General features: G+C 43.2%; 2 protein-coding genes across 10 annotated transcripts; one reads left to right on the top strand and one right to left on the bottom strand.

The window, feature by feature from the left end:
* Window positions 1-5,752: 5,752 nt before the first annotated feature.
* Window positions 5,753-8,661, top strand: LOC147462420 (pentatricopeptide repeat-containing protein At4g31070, mitochondrial-like). Its single transcript, XM_086526199.1, has one exon. It carries the CDS (start codon window positions 7,782-7,784, stop codon window positions 8,178-8,180), a length of 399 nt encoding a protein of 132 aa, XP_086382325.1. The 5' UTR covers window positions 5,753-7,781; the 3' UTR covers window positions 8,181-8,661.
* Window positions 8,662-11,709: 3,048 nt separating this feature from the next.
* Window positions 11,710-14,354, bottom strand: LOC147462419 (uncharacterized). 9 transcript variants are annotated; one of them, XR_015189931.1, is made up of 4 exons: window positions 13,684-14,193; window positions 13,353-13,567; window positions 12,953-13,184; window positions 11,710-12,523 (listed from the first exon to the last, which is right to left on the bottom strand). XR_015189931.1 is itself a non-coding variant. In XM_086526162.1 (4 exons), the coding sequence occupies exons 3-4, from the start codon at window positions 13,441-13,443 to the stop codon at window positions 11,990-11,992; spliced, it is 324 nt and encodes a 107-aa protein (XP_086382288.1). In that variant the 5' UTR covers window positions 13,444-13,567; window positions 13,684-13,865; window positions 14,200-14,347; the 3' UTR covers window positions 11,710-11,989. The 9 variants fall into 9 exon arrangements, 6 of the variants coding, with proteins under 6 accessions (XP_086382288.1, XP_086382302.1, XP_086382295.1 ...); XR_015189930.1 differs by having other exon boundaries at window positions 13,029-13,184; window positions 13,359-13,567; XM_086526162.1 differs by lacking the exon at window positions 12,953-13,184 and adding an exon at window positions 14,200-14,347 and having other exon boundaries at window positions 11,710-12,228; window positions 13,359-13,567; window positions 13,684-13,865.
* Between the last annotated feature and the right edge of the window lie 786 nt (window positions 14,355-15,140).

Raw genomic sequence — 15,140 nt, 5'->3', positions numbered from 1 at the left:
AACGTCCTGTCTCGCAGCGTAGAGAATGGGAGCTAAGACGAATGGAGCAATGGTGCGGATCGCACTCAACGGGATGGGCTCAAGGATGTAGGAATGGGTTCGGTTACCTCGTTCCGAGAAGAAGAGAGATTTGTAGTTTGGGGCAACGTGTGTGGTGTAATGGCTGAAGCGAGAACCTCCGGATTTCTCCCAAGCCATGATACATTGGCGTTGTAAGAAGGCCTCATTAACTTGGGAGTCGATCGACGCATCCTTGACCAAGTGACATGCATCCCATCTTCCAAACCATTTCTTGATATCAAGCATCCACCCCGAACTTAGTATTTTGCTCTTGCATGTCTTTTGAACCTGTTGACTTGCTTCATATGTGATTCTAGGAAGTCGATGCAAAGGGCTACGTTGTGTCTTACGCATGTACTCCACAACCCTTTCCATGCCCAAGACCTCAATGGGAAGCGATCCGGACTCAAGAAGTAAGAGCATGTAGGGTGTTTGTGTCTTGACTTGAGAAAGTTGGTGAGAAAACGCTTTTGGACATTCTCAAACTCTTTCCAAGTAGACTTCCGATGCTTCCACCCCACACCTCCACTCCATAAAGAAGCACCGGTGTCACCAATGTGTCAAAGAGGTACTTTTTGAGAGCCCAACACTTGATCTCTCCTGCATTGCACATGTTCTCAAATGCATAATAAGCCCTCTTTCCGGCTTCCAAGCGACGCATTGCACAATCCTTCCATTTATGATTGGATGGAACCTCAAGGCCAAGGTACTTGAAGTGATCTACCACTTCAAGTTTCTCATTGTTGTATACAATGCATGGATTTTCGTCATTGAGGGTCTTTACAAGCATAACCTTGGTTTTGGATCCATTCACGATCAGCCCGCTATGTAGGCAAAAGCGTTCCAAGACACTCATAAGCTTTTGTGCATCTTCTGAGAGAGAGAGAGAGAGAGAGAGAGAGAGAGAGAGAGAGAGAGAGAGAGAGAGAGAATCAATGTATGCTTAGGAAATTAAAACTAAAGAAAAAAAAATTAAAGAGAGAAATGAAATGAAATGTTATATTAACGTCTTCGAAAGGCCAAAGTGACCTATGAGACATGAGACAAGAAAGTTACAATGTGATGGATCTGATACAAAGTCAGAGTAAGAAGATGACAAAATAAAATATCATGGAATCCTAAACTGCTGGGTGTGGACTAAACGGCTAAACGAGCTAGTTGGGATAGGTAGATCTCCTCCATAGTCAGTACTCTGACTGGACGTTGTGCATGTTGAGCCAAAGTGACCTAGCTAGATCCTCTGATGCAGCATCTATCGATGTTGTGTAGTCCTCCGCAGTCGTGGGCGTCTAGATCTCCCTAGATCAGTCGCTCGTTCAATCATTAGAGAGATAGGGAAGTAGAGAGAGAGAGAGAGAGAGAGATAGAGAGAGAGAGAGAGAGATAGGAAATAGAGAGATAGAGAAAGAGAGTTATATATCTATATATATATATATATATTATATATATATATATATATATATATAGAGAGAGAGAGAGAGAGAGAGAGGAGAGAGAGAGAGAGAGAGAGAGATAGGGAGGAAGTGGAGCTCCAGGAGTTATGGCAGAGAATAGGAAAATAGAGAAATAGAGAGGGATAGGAAAATAGAGAAGAGAGATAGCGAGAGCGAGATCGAGAGAGAAAGAACGAGAGATAGGGTACGTAGACAGAGAAGAAACTATGGGACTAAAAGAGGCAAAGGGGTTTTGTCTGCTACATGCATTGCCATGTACACCTGGGAGTGCACGTATGTGTCTACCCATATAGGATTTGACCAATAAAGACGAGATTTTGACCCAGTGGTCCTGATCTCCGTACACCTCTGGACCGAGGTGTACAGAAATTGGGCAAGACTAGAGAATGCGAGGTAGTTTACATTGTGAGGAGTATATATATATATATTAAAACAACATTCATAATCATTGTAGATGGCAACATCATCAACTAACATGGAGGAAAAGATTGCATGCTCGTGCATGCTCTGCAAGTATCGAATCCTGCACAAGCGTAGGATATGTAATGAGCATGTGCACAAGTACGGAGAGTTTGATAGAGAAACCGTACAGAATTTGCGATATGACTCCTACAGAACGGGCATTGATTTCCGTGATATAGCACCTACATCTGAGAGAGAGAGAAAAAAGATTATGCGTGAACGTCCGACCAATATAGAGCCACGGATGGAAGCAGAAAAGGGCTTACAGACAAAAGATGACCGCATGGAGGAGATGTTGGATGCCTTCTTCCAGACAAGCGAGGAGAACGCGAACGAAGCAGCACCAGAAGCCGTGCGCCTATCTCCTAAAGACATGTTGAGAAACTTGGCACGTCAACCAATCTATGAAGGCGCCAAAATATATGTGCTTCGTACTTGTCTTGCGTTTTTGAATCTTCAGTCAGTGTACGGGTGGTCAGATGCAAGCGTCACTGCTTTGTTTAGGTACGTAATTTACAAAAGAGATTTTTTGATTGTAACGGTGATGTGCTCGAAGAGCTTTAATTTTAATTTAATGTGGCTTAAACAGGTTATTGCGGGAGCAACTTCTCCCGGCTGGCAATGAAATGCCCCCCTCCAGGCCAGACGCAAATCAACTTCTGACCTCAGTTGGCTTGGACTACAACAAGATTCATGTATGTCCAAATGATTGCATTCTTTTTCGTAATGAATTCGCAGATTGTCTATCGTGTCCTAAGTGCGGAGCAATGCGCTACAAACAAGATACAGTTGGCGAGACAGTGCCAGCTAAAGTGTTGCGGAATTTCCCTATTATTCCTAGGATAAAAAGCATGTTTCATTGTGGTTTCATTGCAAAGTTGATGCGGTGGCATTCTACGAATAGATCCACTGACGCAACATTTAGGGTGCCTGCTGATTCGAAGGCTTGGAGGCACGTTGAAGATACCTGGCCACATTTTAAGAGTGAACCACGCAATTTGCGTTTGGGCATGGCAATGGATGGAGTCAATCCATTTGGCTTGAGAAGCTCGTCATGGAACACTTGGCCTGTGTGCCTTATCAATTACAACCTCCCGCCGTGGCTTGCTATCAAGAAGGGTCATTTGATTTTAAGCTTGATTGTACCTGGTAAGTTCAAAGCAAAAAGCATGGATGTTTATCTAGCTCCACTAGTTGACGAGCTCCAGGAGTTATGGCATGGGATCGACATAGCAGATGCGGTTGAACCAGTAGGACAACAGCATGCAAGGATCCATGGACTTCTTATGTGGACTATGCATGATTGGCCAGGATACAGAGAAGCTTCTAGTAATGGTTATTGATTTACAAAATTCTCGCTATTCGCAAGCCCTTTGCCTTGGCCTGATTCATGCTTTGATATATGCAGGACTAACAACTTCGGGATACAATGCATGTCCAATTTGCGGGCAGTGTTTGGATGTGCGCTATTCTACCTCTCTTCGAAAGACAATTTATCAAGGCCACCACCGTTATCTTCCAGATGGCCATCACTTGCGCAAAGGCCAGCTTGGTCGCGTCGAATGCCGTCCTATGCATGTTCAAGAGTGGCGTCGCCGATGGGAGCAACATGAGGGGCAACGTGTTCCAGGAATGAAACGTTTGTCCATTCTCCATATGTTGCCGTACTGGGGTGATCTACTAATTAACCATTTGCTGGATCCAATGCATATATTCAAGAATGTGGGAGAGCTCCTCTAGAAGACAATCATGGGAATGAAAGACAATCGAGCTTCACGAGATGATTTGCAGTCGGTTGAAAAGATGCCAGAGCTGTGGCCTTTCACCAATGCAGCTGGTCAAACAAGGGTGTTGCACGGGACACCATCAAACATCGACGAGATGCAGCCCCGAATGCTTTCAGGACCGGCTCGCCGAAGCCTTCGGGCATCCCACACGAGACGTGGCTGCAGATCAGGGAGGATGAACGGACAGCGGCCACGCGGTTCAGACAGCAGCGTGAGGCCGCGCAGGTACGACAGATAACTAGGGAGACATCTTATCTTGGCAGCGAAGGCTTTGACACCTTTTGCTATGAGTTTGTGAGTTTCTAATCCAATCTTAACTATGGCGTTTTTTAAAACGCGATGAATCATGTATTTTTATTACTTTGATTTTTGTATAAACGCAGAATCTTGCGATGCATCGAGCTCCATCACGCGAGGAGGAGTCAGATGGATATCGCAGAGGTATCTATGAAGTACTGAATGATCTTGAAGCTTCAGGAGAGCCTGTAGACTGGGAGGCCTTACAGTCTCGCTGATTGCTTGAGGTGAGACGTTAATATGTGTGAGTTGATTTAATTAAGTCAGTATATGTGAAGTAATATCAATACTAATTTTGTGAGTTGTCCTATGTGCAGGTTGCGACGTCTAGTCATTAGTGGACCAGATTTCATCTATATGCTTTGTGAGACACAGACACGCTTCTGTATCTCTTTTTGTACAAACAGTTAGTGTTCAAACAGTTATTGTTTCCCTTATGGTTATGATTATTGTCATTGTCATTGTATAGACAGTTATTGTTTCTCTTTCTGGTTATGCTTATGGTTATTGTTAATTTTGTTTATGGTTATGGTTATCTGCATTATGGTTTTGATCAAAGTGGTTATAGCCGGTTATGGTTTTAAGTTATGGTTATGCTTTTAAGTTATGGCTATGCTTTTCAGTTGGTACGGTTGTCTTTCATTGGCCTTAAATCTCATGTGAGATCCTACATGGATAGCATGTAGGAAGCGTATACATGATATGGTTTTTTTTTTTTGAAAAGTTTACGTAAAAACAAAGGGAACTCTGCCGAAATTTCTGCGCGCGGGAGCATGGTTGATATTTTGGTGCTGCTCGCTTTCTTGGACAGAGGGCAGGAAGTCTGGTTGTGGCTGTGTCCATCTTTTAACTGGGCACAGGCTAGGCTACCTGCCCTCTGCCCAAGAAAATTTTCTTCTGCTATGTGCGTCGCTATGCACGTCGCTAATAGCAACTGGTTTCACAGCAACGCGCATAGCGACGGGCCGCGTTGATATCTGCTTCGATAACACATTTTTTTGTTGTAGTATTTATAGCACACAAAGGTGAGTCGAAGGGTCGCTTGCAACGTTTTCTTCTTTTCTTACAATGCACTTGCAACGTTGGCCGGAGTTGAAAGAGAGGCTCCTTTTGAAGACACGTGGCGGCCTGAATGTGAGGCTCCTTCATAAAAAGTATAGAAGGTAAAACTTTGAATTAAAGAAAGTGAAAAGTTTACATGGACCCACAAGTAGGAGGAGGATCACCGAGAGATGCTAAAATTTTAGGGCTTAGAACTTCGGAGCTTTTAAAGTGGGATTTAGAGCTTAGAGATCTAGAGTTTTAAATTTGTAAAGGGAGCTCTAAAGTTTAAGGAGGTAGAATTTTTAAAGTGGGATCTAAACATAAGGCTTTAAAACTAGGGATGTAGAGCTTATGGGTGCTTTTCTAATCCAATTCCCTATGCTTTCAGTTTTTTTTTATTTTTTTATAAAGCTTAGAGATATAGAACTTTTAAAGTAGGATCTAAGTTTAAATCAAAGCCTAAAATTGACACCTATTTTTTTTTTTTTAAAAGCCTATAAAAAATAACAAGTGCTTTAAAAAAACATCATGTCATTTGACATGCTAGAAACTCAAAATTGCTTGTCAATATAAGTTGATCGCATTACACAAAGCATATGAAAGAGGGCTTGGCAAATTGCATGTCAAAAAGAAATTTCTATTGTTGCCTGGCAGGCTGGTGATTTTATCACTTGTTGATCACTTCTTCCTTACCTGCAGTACCTTTTGAGCCTTGGACCCTTAGTAGAGGATTTTGCACAGGGATGGGATGGGGTAGGCTATTGTCAGTCCAAGACTTACTACTAATGACTCCGGCACTAAGCTCTAAACTCCCCGACACATTTGAGTTTGAGCAGGATGGCCACAGCAGACGCCCTCTCCCCCTTAGGGCGCAGCTGATTGCTCAACCTACGTAAAGAGTTCCAAGAGGAGGTACATTGACAAATATAGTATCCCCCATCTCTCTACTCAACGTTTTCTCTGCAAAACTATAAGATTTTGAACTTAGATTAAGGATTTTCAATGGCAAGTTGGAAGGAAGACAACCACTCTCTATCCTCAACTTTATCTTTACGAGTCTACAAGATCTTCAAGTTGAGAATGTCCCATATGGATTATGGCTGGGATTGCCTCATGGGTGCCTGCATAAAATGCTTCATGCATCCCAAGCAGGGGACAAGCAGATGCTCTGATTGCAGCATATGTACGAAGTCAGCAAATTTTTGGCCTCTCATTTTTGGATTATACGCTGATCACAGGATATGTTCAAAATAATCAACGATTGGTTGTTGGGTTCTCGAAAGGAATGCTATGTATGCAAAGAGTGGTGAACAGCAGAGATCATCAACATTACTTGACTTTCATTACCGCAGCAGTATTAATCAATAAAATGCATCATCAGAATGTAATGAATTGAAGGTATGGACACTATCTGGCACTGCAGAAAATGCTTCATGGATGTCTAGCAATTTCTTTGATTGCAAGATATGCCCAAAATGGGCGAGGTTACGAAGCTACAATGGTTGGAGTATATTTGTCCTCTCACCTTAACACCATGCGCAATTGTCTTGGAGAGCCTTCCATGCAATGTCCTCTGCTGGAATGCCTGATTGCAAGGTCATCAACAGATGTAGCAGAATGGTATTCTTCCACATACAATGCAGTTTGTTTGCTGTTGGTCATCTAGGTCTGGTTAAAAGGGCCAAGAACCGACCGATAGCATGTGCCCCTCCAGCATTGTTTGCTGGGTGCTTGGAAGAGATGCTTTGTATGCAATGTGTGGCAGGCTGCAGAAAAGCATAAGAATCATTTGACTGCTTTAGAGCAGCAATATGATCCTCTGGACTGCATTAAGATAACTCATCGATAGAATGGACCCTATTTAGGACTACCTCATGGGTGCTTGCAAAAAAAAAAAAAAAAGAGTTCTTCCACCACATTGGAAACAAGTTTTGAACTGAACTTCTCTTTTTCATTTGGAGGCGACATCAAAATTGTCTTCATGCAATTCTCTCGGAAAATTCTTATGAAAAAATCATTTGTGCTGTGTATAATGTTTGCACACCATCATCATCATCACAGAGTGATTTGGAACATCAGAAAGCTGTAGCCTAGTCTTGTAGCTGTGTATAATGTTTGCACATCATCATCATCATCACAGAGTGATTTGGAACATCAGAAAGCTGTAGCCCTAGTTTGACATTGCAGAGCAAGCATTGGAATTTGCTAAACAGATGCGAGTAGAGGGGTTTTCGGGAAACTCTGCCACCTTTGTTTACAGATCGAAAGCTTGTGGCATAATTGCAATGACAGATGAGGGCACAAAGATATTGTCATTGCAGGGTTTTCATCACATGGGTGTGGCGAACAAGCATTGGCTGCTTTTGAACAGATGAGCTTTGAAGGGATTCTTCCAAACTATGTTACTTCTGTTTGTGCCCTCCAAGCTTGTGAAATTCTTGGAGCCATAGACAAAGGGAGAGAAATACATGCTGAAATATGTAGGCAAGGGTTTACGGAAAAAGAAATAGCTGTCAGCAATGCACTTGTAAATATGTATGCCAAGTTTGGTTTGTTCAGTCAATCATGGAGTGTCTTGTACAATTCTCTATTACAGGCTATGTCTATCATTAGTGTCTTGATTGCAGGCTATGTCTATCATTAGTGTAGTCAGGAAGCACTTGTATGCTTTGAACTTATGCAGCTCGAGACGGTCCCTCCAAATCCAGTCATGTTGATATGTGTTCTCAAAGCTTGTGGAAATGTTGGGGCACTGGACAAAGTTGTCAAGATCCATGCGCAGATGTTAAAGCATGGGATGATGGGAAGTGAGTCTGCTGCTGGCAATGTACTGGTGGATATGTATTGCAAGTGTGGCTTTCTTAAAAAAGCTCGGGAACTGTTTGATCATCTTGTGACCAGAGATGTAGTTTCTTGGAATGCTTTGATGTTCGGCTATGCTGACCATAATCATGCCAGCGAAGTGTTAAGTTTTTTTGGAGCAAATGCAACTTGTTGGGGTCTCTCCAGATGCTGTCTCATTTATTTGCATTTTGAAAGCTTGTGGAACCCTTGGGGCCATACAGAAGGGAACTGAAATTCACAATGAAATTTCCAGGAGAGGACTGTTAGAAAGAGATTGTATTATTGGCAACGCACTCGTTGATATGTATGCAAAGTGTGGTCTCCTTGCAAGGGCTTGTTTATTGCATTTTTACCCAAAAAATCAACTTTTTAGAGATTTTAGATGCAAACAAGCACTTCAACAAATAAATCAATGGTGAATCGCTATAGATCCAAATCAGATCCCTTACCTAAAGCTACTCCTACTCATCATATGGGGTTTTGCATTTATGAGTAGAAAAAAGCTTCACTGCCATGCATGGGCTATCAAACACTTTTATCACTTCATACATCACTCGACCACCAACAACTACTATAATCTACAACTAATACTACAAATCCTAACTAAATCTATCTAGTCGCAGACCTTCTGCAAGGCCCACGCTTCGTGGCTGGCCACTTAATCTCGAAATATCCTCTTCCAGATCCGCTTAAGAAAAATGCTCTCTTTAGTCAAAACTAAAGCATGCAACCATCACACGAGTGCTAGTAGAATTACCTACTTAAGTCCCAGTGTCCCTGGCAGCGCCGCCAATGTTGCGGGAGCGAATCACGCCACCTATAAAGTGCATGCAACACTACCTAGATCAACATAATGTCAATCGAGGACACAAATGACACGATAGGCGCACATAGGCAATCTCTATAGCTTGTCAGGTTGAGACCATCCCACACATGCAACACTTTGGAAGGCCAACTAAACCAAAACCAAGAATCTCATAGCCCTCAACTACACCACCCAACCCACAGACAAACAAACAAAAGGAAACTCACCGAATCATACCAAAATAATACGAAACTTAAGGAACACATCCTCTCACTAGGATCCACCTGCCCCAGAAAAAAAAACTAATAAACATCTCGCATGCTGTCGATTGGTTAACAACAAGGGAATCGACAACAACAAGGGAATGAGGTTGAAGATGATTGATTTGAAGTGAAAATTTTTCCTTTTGTTGCACTGTAGATTGTTACAAAGGGGTTAAAATTGGCCATTGAAAACAGTCATTTGAAAGCTTGAGGGAGTCTTTATGCAAAGAGATATTGAGATTTTTGAAAACAATGCAATGAGAAAATCATTTGATGTTTGCTTGCAAATTGTGGAGTTTCATGAATAACCCAAGATTGTAAACGAAGCTGAATTCATGGAGCCGAAGTAGATTTTTCACCATCATTCCCTAGGTAGTTCATAGCATGTGAAGCACCTCTTATTAATAATACCAATATTAATAGTAAGTGACCATTTCATTATAAGTCAGGGGGCTCCTATCAAGCTACTGCTCGATCTCATTTGAAAAGGCTATATAGTATACCCCATATCCATCAAATCATCAATAGCCAACATGGGCAATCAAGAGCCCATAGTACTCGGCATATATAGCATTTTCCAACATCTACACCTCAGCACCCTGAGTCTCTCTCTAGAGTTTCCTCCCATCAACATTTCTCCATCGGCATGGCGCCCTGAGTGTAGCAAATACACATGCATTTTCAGCCAACAGATCAACCTCACCATCGCCAGAACCTCCAGCACCCTAGCGTTAGCAAATTTCAACCAATTGCCTCATGTCAGCCAGCATCCCTTGCGTTTTTGCATCAGAAGATGAGTCTCTCAGTTTTCAACCCATAGTCTCATCAAAGTTTGCAGACCCAAGCCAGTTTTCCTAGCGTTTTCATATTTCAGCCCTTAGCCTCTCCATACCGTGAGTCCAAGCATCCAGTGCATGATCCCATCAGCATCTCGGCATCTAGATCCATTGTATCAACATTTGTGCAATGTAAAGCAAATACCACTCTACAACTCTAGCAATAGAGTGGGGGGCCCTTGGAGGGAGTTTTGAGACCCCGTCTCATGTTAGTCTTCTTTGTCTCTTCTCTCTCTCTTTCACATCTCTCTCACGGAAGTAAAAGGAACCTTGTATATGTAGTAAGCATTAATCCTAAGCTATCACCATCAACACTTCCTCTGCACTTTAGAGGGTATGTGAAAACCTGCTTACTTGTCTCCATATGATGAAGCTAGAAAGGGAACACGAGGTGCAATAGCCGATAGAGCTGCAGAGGCACCCACAAAATTGAAGACCAAAAGTAGAGCTTGAGTGGCCGCAAAACGTGGCACAAACCGAAGAAATTACTGACGGGTAATTACAACGCTAGGAAGCTTTTAGACGCCAGTTAATTGAAGCAGGTTACTTTTTGTGCTTTAGCACACCATGTAAAAATAACTTGTGCTTTTGGGTTATGAAGTAGAAGGCATGACCTCAATTGTAAGAAAAATTGTACGAATGGCCTCACAGAGAACATTTATAACTTGACCGTTCATAAATTAATAAGATATACCACCAAGGACGCTCGACTTGAGGGCCAATACTCTCTGAAGAGGAATTCTTTACCTTGTGGTTTACGAGTGCAATGTGTGATCTCTCTCTATTTTGTTTTCATATTTCAAGTGAGTTATCCGACCAGGGGGTGGTTACAACAGTCTAAGACACAACCGAATCCAATCAACAAGACAAGTTGAGAGAAGTCAAAGTTGGCATCCTCATGGAACACTTTCTTGCTTATGGTCCTAGACCGCTTTTTTGGAGCTTCTTGGAACACATTGTGCTCTCTGCCATCCCCCTAAGGTGTTCCCTTGAGACTACAGCTACCACAGTTCTTTATCAGCTATGTATTTTGGTGTCATGGAGGCTATATCGATGTCCCCCTCCGTCACTATCTCACACGGGGTCAACCAAGGGGGATCTAAGGCCCAATTTTGGGGATGCAGAGCGGCTTTGATTTGAGCCGTCCAATCGCCCGGTGAGCTAGGGGTGAACTAAGGATGAATTTGGGGCGAAAATCGCGCTCCAAGTTCACACTAGCGCATGTCGCTACCCATGTTGACATGGCACGCGATCACACCCAAGTTCACTAAATGATCCGACGGCTGAGGTTAAAGTCCTCCCCCCTCCCCCCCCCCCCAAACCCCCAAAATTTGGGCCCTAGATCCCCTCTTGACCATATGTCCGTGCCATATAATGGTGAGGGATACCCCCCTCCCAAACCAACAAACTAGCATTTTGTGTGCACACTTTAGCAATCGGCCAAGGTGGGCGCACTTTTGCTGGCAACATGATTGGAGAATCCCCCTCGAGATTTTCTTTCGTCCTCCTTGTCCATTGTATGGGCCAGGATTCTGAGGTTTTCTTTTCTTGGGCGAGGCCTTTTCACGGTTCAGATGGTAAGTCTCTTTTGGAGCATTAAAACTACACTTTCGGACTCCTGCCTAGAGGTTCTCATCCCTTGGGCTTCTAGGTGCCTATTCCTTGCTTTTTCCTCCTTACCTGCCATACCTTTCGAGCCTAGAGGATTTTGCACATGGATGAGGTAGGCTATTGTCATCCCACTAGCGTGAAGGGACCGGGGTCCAAAACAAGGCCACCTTCAAAGTAAATGGAAAATACCACCAAAAAATACGAGAAGTATGATTGGGAATGGCAAGAGCTTAATATGAGCTATCTTTTTGTATCAACTTCATTGAAAACTGTCATTCCTATTAAGTAATTCATATCATTCAAGATTGAATGTCCCTCTATTGGCCCCCATGTTTTAAGTGGCCTTTTATTACCACAGCAGTATTAATCAATAAGATGTATCAGCAGAATGTAATGAATTGAAGGTATGGACACTATCTAGCACTGCCTTGTGGGTGCTTGCAGAAAATGCTTCATGGATGTCTAGATATGCCCAAAATGGGCGAGGTTAGGAAGCTACAATGGTTGTTGGAGTATATTTGTTCTCTCACCTTAACACCATGCGCAATTGTCTTGGAGAGCCTCTTCCATGCAATGTCCTCTGCTGGAATGCCCTGATTGCAAGGTCATCCACAGATGCAGCAGGATGGTAATCTTCCACATACCCTGCAGTTTGTTTGCTGTTGGTCATCTGGGTCTGGTTAAAAGGGCCCAGAACCGATTGATAGCATGTGCCCCATCCAGCGGGTGCTTGGAAGAGATGCTTTGTATGCGATGTGTGGCAGGCTGCAGAAAAGCATAAGAATCATTTGACAGCTTTAGAGCAGCAATATGATTCTCTCATGTGTGCTTGCAAACAAAAGTAAAGGTTTCTTCCACCACATTGGAAACAAGTTTTGAACTGAACTTCCCTTTTTCAGTTGGAGATGACATCAAAATTGTCTTCATGCAATTCTCTCGGAAAATTAATCATTTGTGCTGTGTACAATGTTTGCACATCATCATCATCATCAGAGTGATTTGGAACATCAGAAAGCTGTAGCCCTAGTCTTTTAAATATGTTGAGGAGGGAAGGTTCAGTCTGCATCCAAAACAACAGAACTTGTAGTCGACAACATGCATTGATAGTGATGAGTGATAAGTGAAAGCTGGAATAGGACAGTAAGTTAAAAATCTTCACTTGGCATTCTTTGCTGAGGTCTACTACCTGGTCTGTGTCTTCTATAAGGAGGAAACCTTTGCGAAGGGAAGGTGCACGATTAAGAGACGCCAAACAAAACAGATTTAATACTACCACAAGACAGCTACTCTATAATTGCAAAGCATTGACGGCTAAAGAGGCAGTAATTGAACATGGAGATGACCGATCTCTCACCTAGATAGATAATAACTTGGGCTAGAATTTGGTAAAGAATAAATGCTTAATGTGTTTGTATGTGGGCAATGACGTCAAGAGTTCGAGTTCCAGGCCATGACATACTTCTCATAATATTGAAAGATGTATTGCTACCTGATTGACTCTTACAACAAGAACCTTCCACTGTGTTGCTATCTTCACCGACATCACAGCAAGACGGCTTCAATACCTGAGGAGCTTCGATAATCCATCAGCCTCAAATCCGTAGCCTATCCAGACATGACTCAAAAACTAGCTATGCTTAAATGCCCCTATACGATGCTGTCATGTGTCAATCAATCGAACATAGTCCGCTTCATTGGCACCAATCAACAAGCCCAATCTCCTTCGCAAGACAAAGAAACAATTAGACACATGCCGAATTTGCATGTGACACTTTGCAGGCAGTTGTTCTTGCGTCTACGTAAATGCAATATTCCCATTAGTTTATACACATTGACAAATCTGTAGTGATGTGAGAGGAAAAGGGAGTAATGCAAAAGCTTGTCAGTACCAGTACCCTGGAGTGAGGCATTTCTACAGATGCACTTGCAGCATGAGACGCTGGCCAACAGCACCTCTCCCTCAATCAACATGCCTCTCATTGTGGGTGTTGGAACCAGCCCATCTACAAACCAATCCTAAATGTTGCCAATCTTGTAAACTGCAAGTGTATCAAGCAGTTGCTCCAGTAGAATCTAGCAATAGATGAAAGGCAGGTTGGCAATCCTGTGATTACAATTGCAATAAAAAACACTTGAGTAAACCCAATATGCAGATGAGTCCAATGAATGAAACAAAACCAGTAAAAGTGTCTCGGCTTTCTAGACAGTCCATCAACATACCTAAGGAAAAGTCGTCACCCTTGAACTCATAAATATGACACAGCTTCTGATGAACCTAGCCACAGCGGTGCATTTTGAGGAGGGACCAGTGCTAGCTCCTGCTACTGACTTCATCTTTTACGGTTGCCCAGGATTGCAAACCGTGTTGTTTCTTGACCTCTAAGTTGCTCGTGATCACACATCTATGTGATTGACCCATGTGTGAGCAAATGTATGCACATGTCAAACTGCATAGGTGCATCAATGTGTGTGTGTGTGTGTGTGTGTCTATGGGTACTTGTCTGTGTGTGTATGTAGGCGTACAAGTGTGCAAATTCACACACGCGCGCGCGCACACACACACACACACACAGAGAGAGAGAGAGAGAGAGAGAGAGAGAGAGAGAGAGGAATTTTGCTTCCGGCAGCAGCATGTGAGGCCACGGGCTACACGAAGGCCAGACAGGTAGGTAGGGTATTGTTGACTCCCATAGCTCTACTATTTATTCACTCCAGCACGCAAGCAAAAGAGCAAACCTCCTTTGATCATCATGAGGGTTGCCCCGGCGCTGATCCTCCTCCTCATCTTCCTTTTGTTGTGCAAGACTTCACAATCAACGCATCGCTCTACTGCTTTTTGACGTTCTGCAAGCGCTCTCTCTCTCTCTCTCTCTCTCTCTCTCGTGTCTTCCCTCCCGAAACAACTTTTGTTCAAGACTCGGATAGCTCTTTACTTGGTGAGCTCAAGGTCCTCTTTCCAGTTCCAGTATGCACAAGCCACCACGTGGCATTAGATTTAAATTAAATAAAAACTAAAAAAAGCTGCGCTCCCGTCAAAAAGCTCTTTACAAAAAACGCTACACTGCGATGAAAAGCTCTACCAGCTGAATCGAATAAAGCTCGAGGTTGCTGTTTTTCTCAATTGCGCTTAGAAGCAGATCAGCACGCATCGCTGGTTCGCCATAAGGAGTTCGAAGCTCGCTGTTGCTGCTTTGCTGAATTGCAACAGGTTTGACTCTATGTACTCTTTGAGAGAGAGAGAGAGAGAGAGAGAGAGAGAGAGAGAGAGAGAGTTGGAGCCTTGTCAATCACCTAGTAGCTTTTGAGTGCCTCCGTTGCACCGTTAAATAAAACAGAAAAGTGGTAGGTCATTATATCACGAGCTCAATGCCACATGCCTTCAAGATAGAAGCGTAGGTGATTGCAGATGCCCTCTCTTTGCATCTGCTGAGGGCCAAAACAACCATCTAGGACAACTGCCCCTTCCATCTATGGTGGGCAAAAGGCTCAAGTCGCTTCTCCACAGCAACTCGCTTCTTGTACAGAGCGCGGCACCTGTGCGAGCGCTCATGGACTTTTTGGTAAACACGAGAGCAGTTTTTTGCGTGGTTATAGCAGGCTCGCAGGTTTCTGGACTGCAGATGAAAAGTGGTTGGTGCCATAGCTATGCATGGCAGTTGCAGGACGCTATCAATGAG

Source organism: Adiantum capillus-veneris, chromosome 2, assembly GCF_014529385.1.
Source record: "Adiantum capillus-veneris isolate H3 chromosome 2, ASM1452938v2, whole genome shotgun sequence".
Taxonomy (NCBI): Eukaryota; Viridiplantae; Streptophyta; class Polypodiopsida; order Polypodiales; family Pteridaceae; genus Adiantum; species Adiantum capillus-veneris.
This window is presented reverse-complemented; position numbering and strand designations above follow the sequence as displayed.

Excerpts from the sequence above, each read along its gene's own strand:
- LOC147462420 (XM_086526199.1), top strand. The coding sequence starts at position 7,782 with ATGCAGCTCGAGACGGTCCCTCCAAATCCAGTCATGTTGATATGTGTT.
- LOC147462419 (XM_086526169.1), bottom strand. The coding sequence starts at position 13,443 with ATGAGAGGCATGTTGATTGAGGGAGAGGTGCTGTTGGCCAGCGTCTCA. Across the intron at positions 12,229-13,358 it reads TAGAAATGCCTCACTCCAGG|CCTGCCACACATCGCATACA; the intron begins GTACTGGTACTG and ends GCTTTTCTGCAG.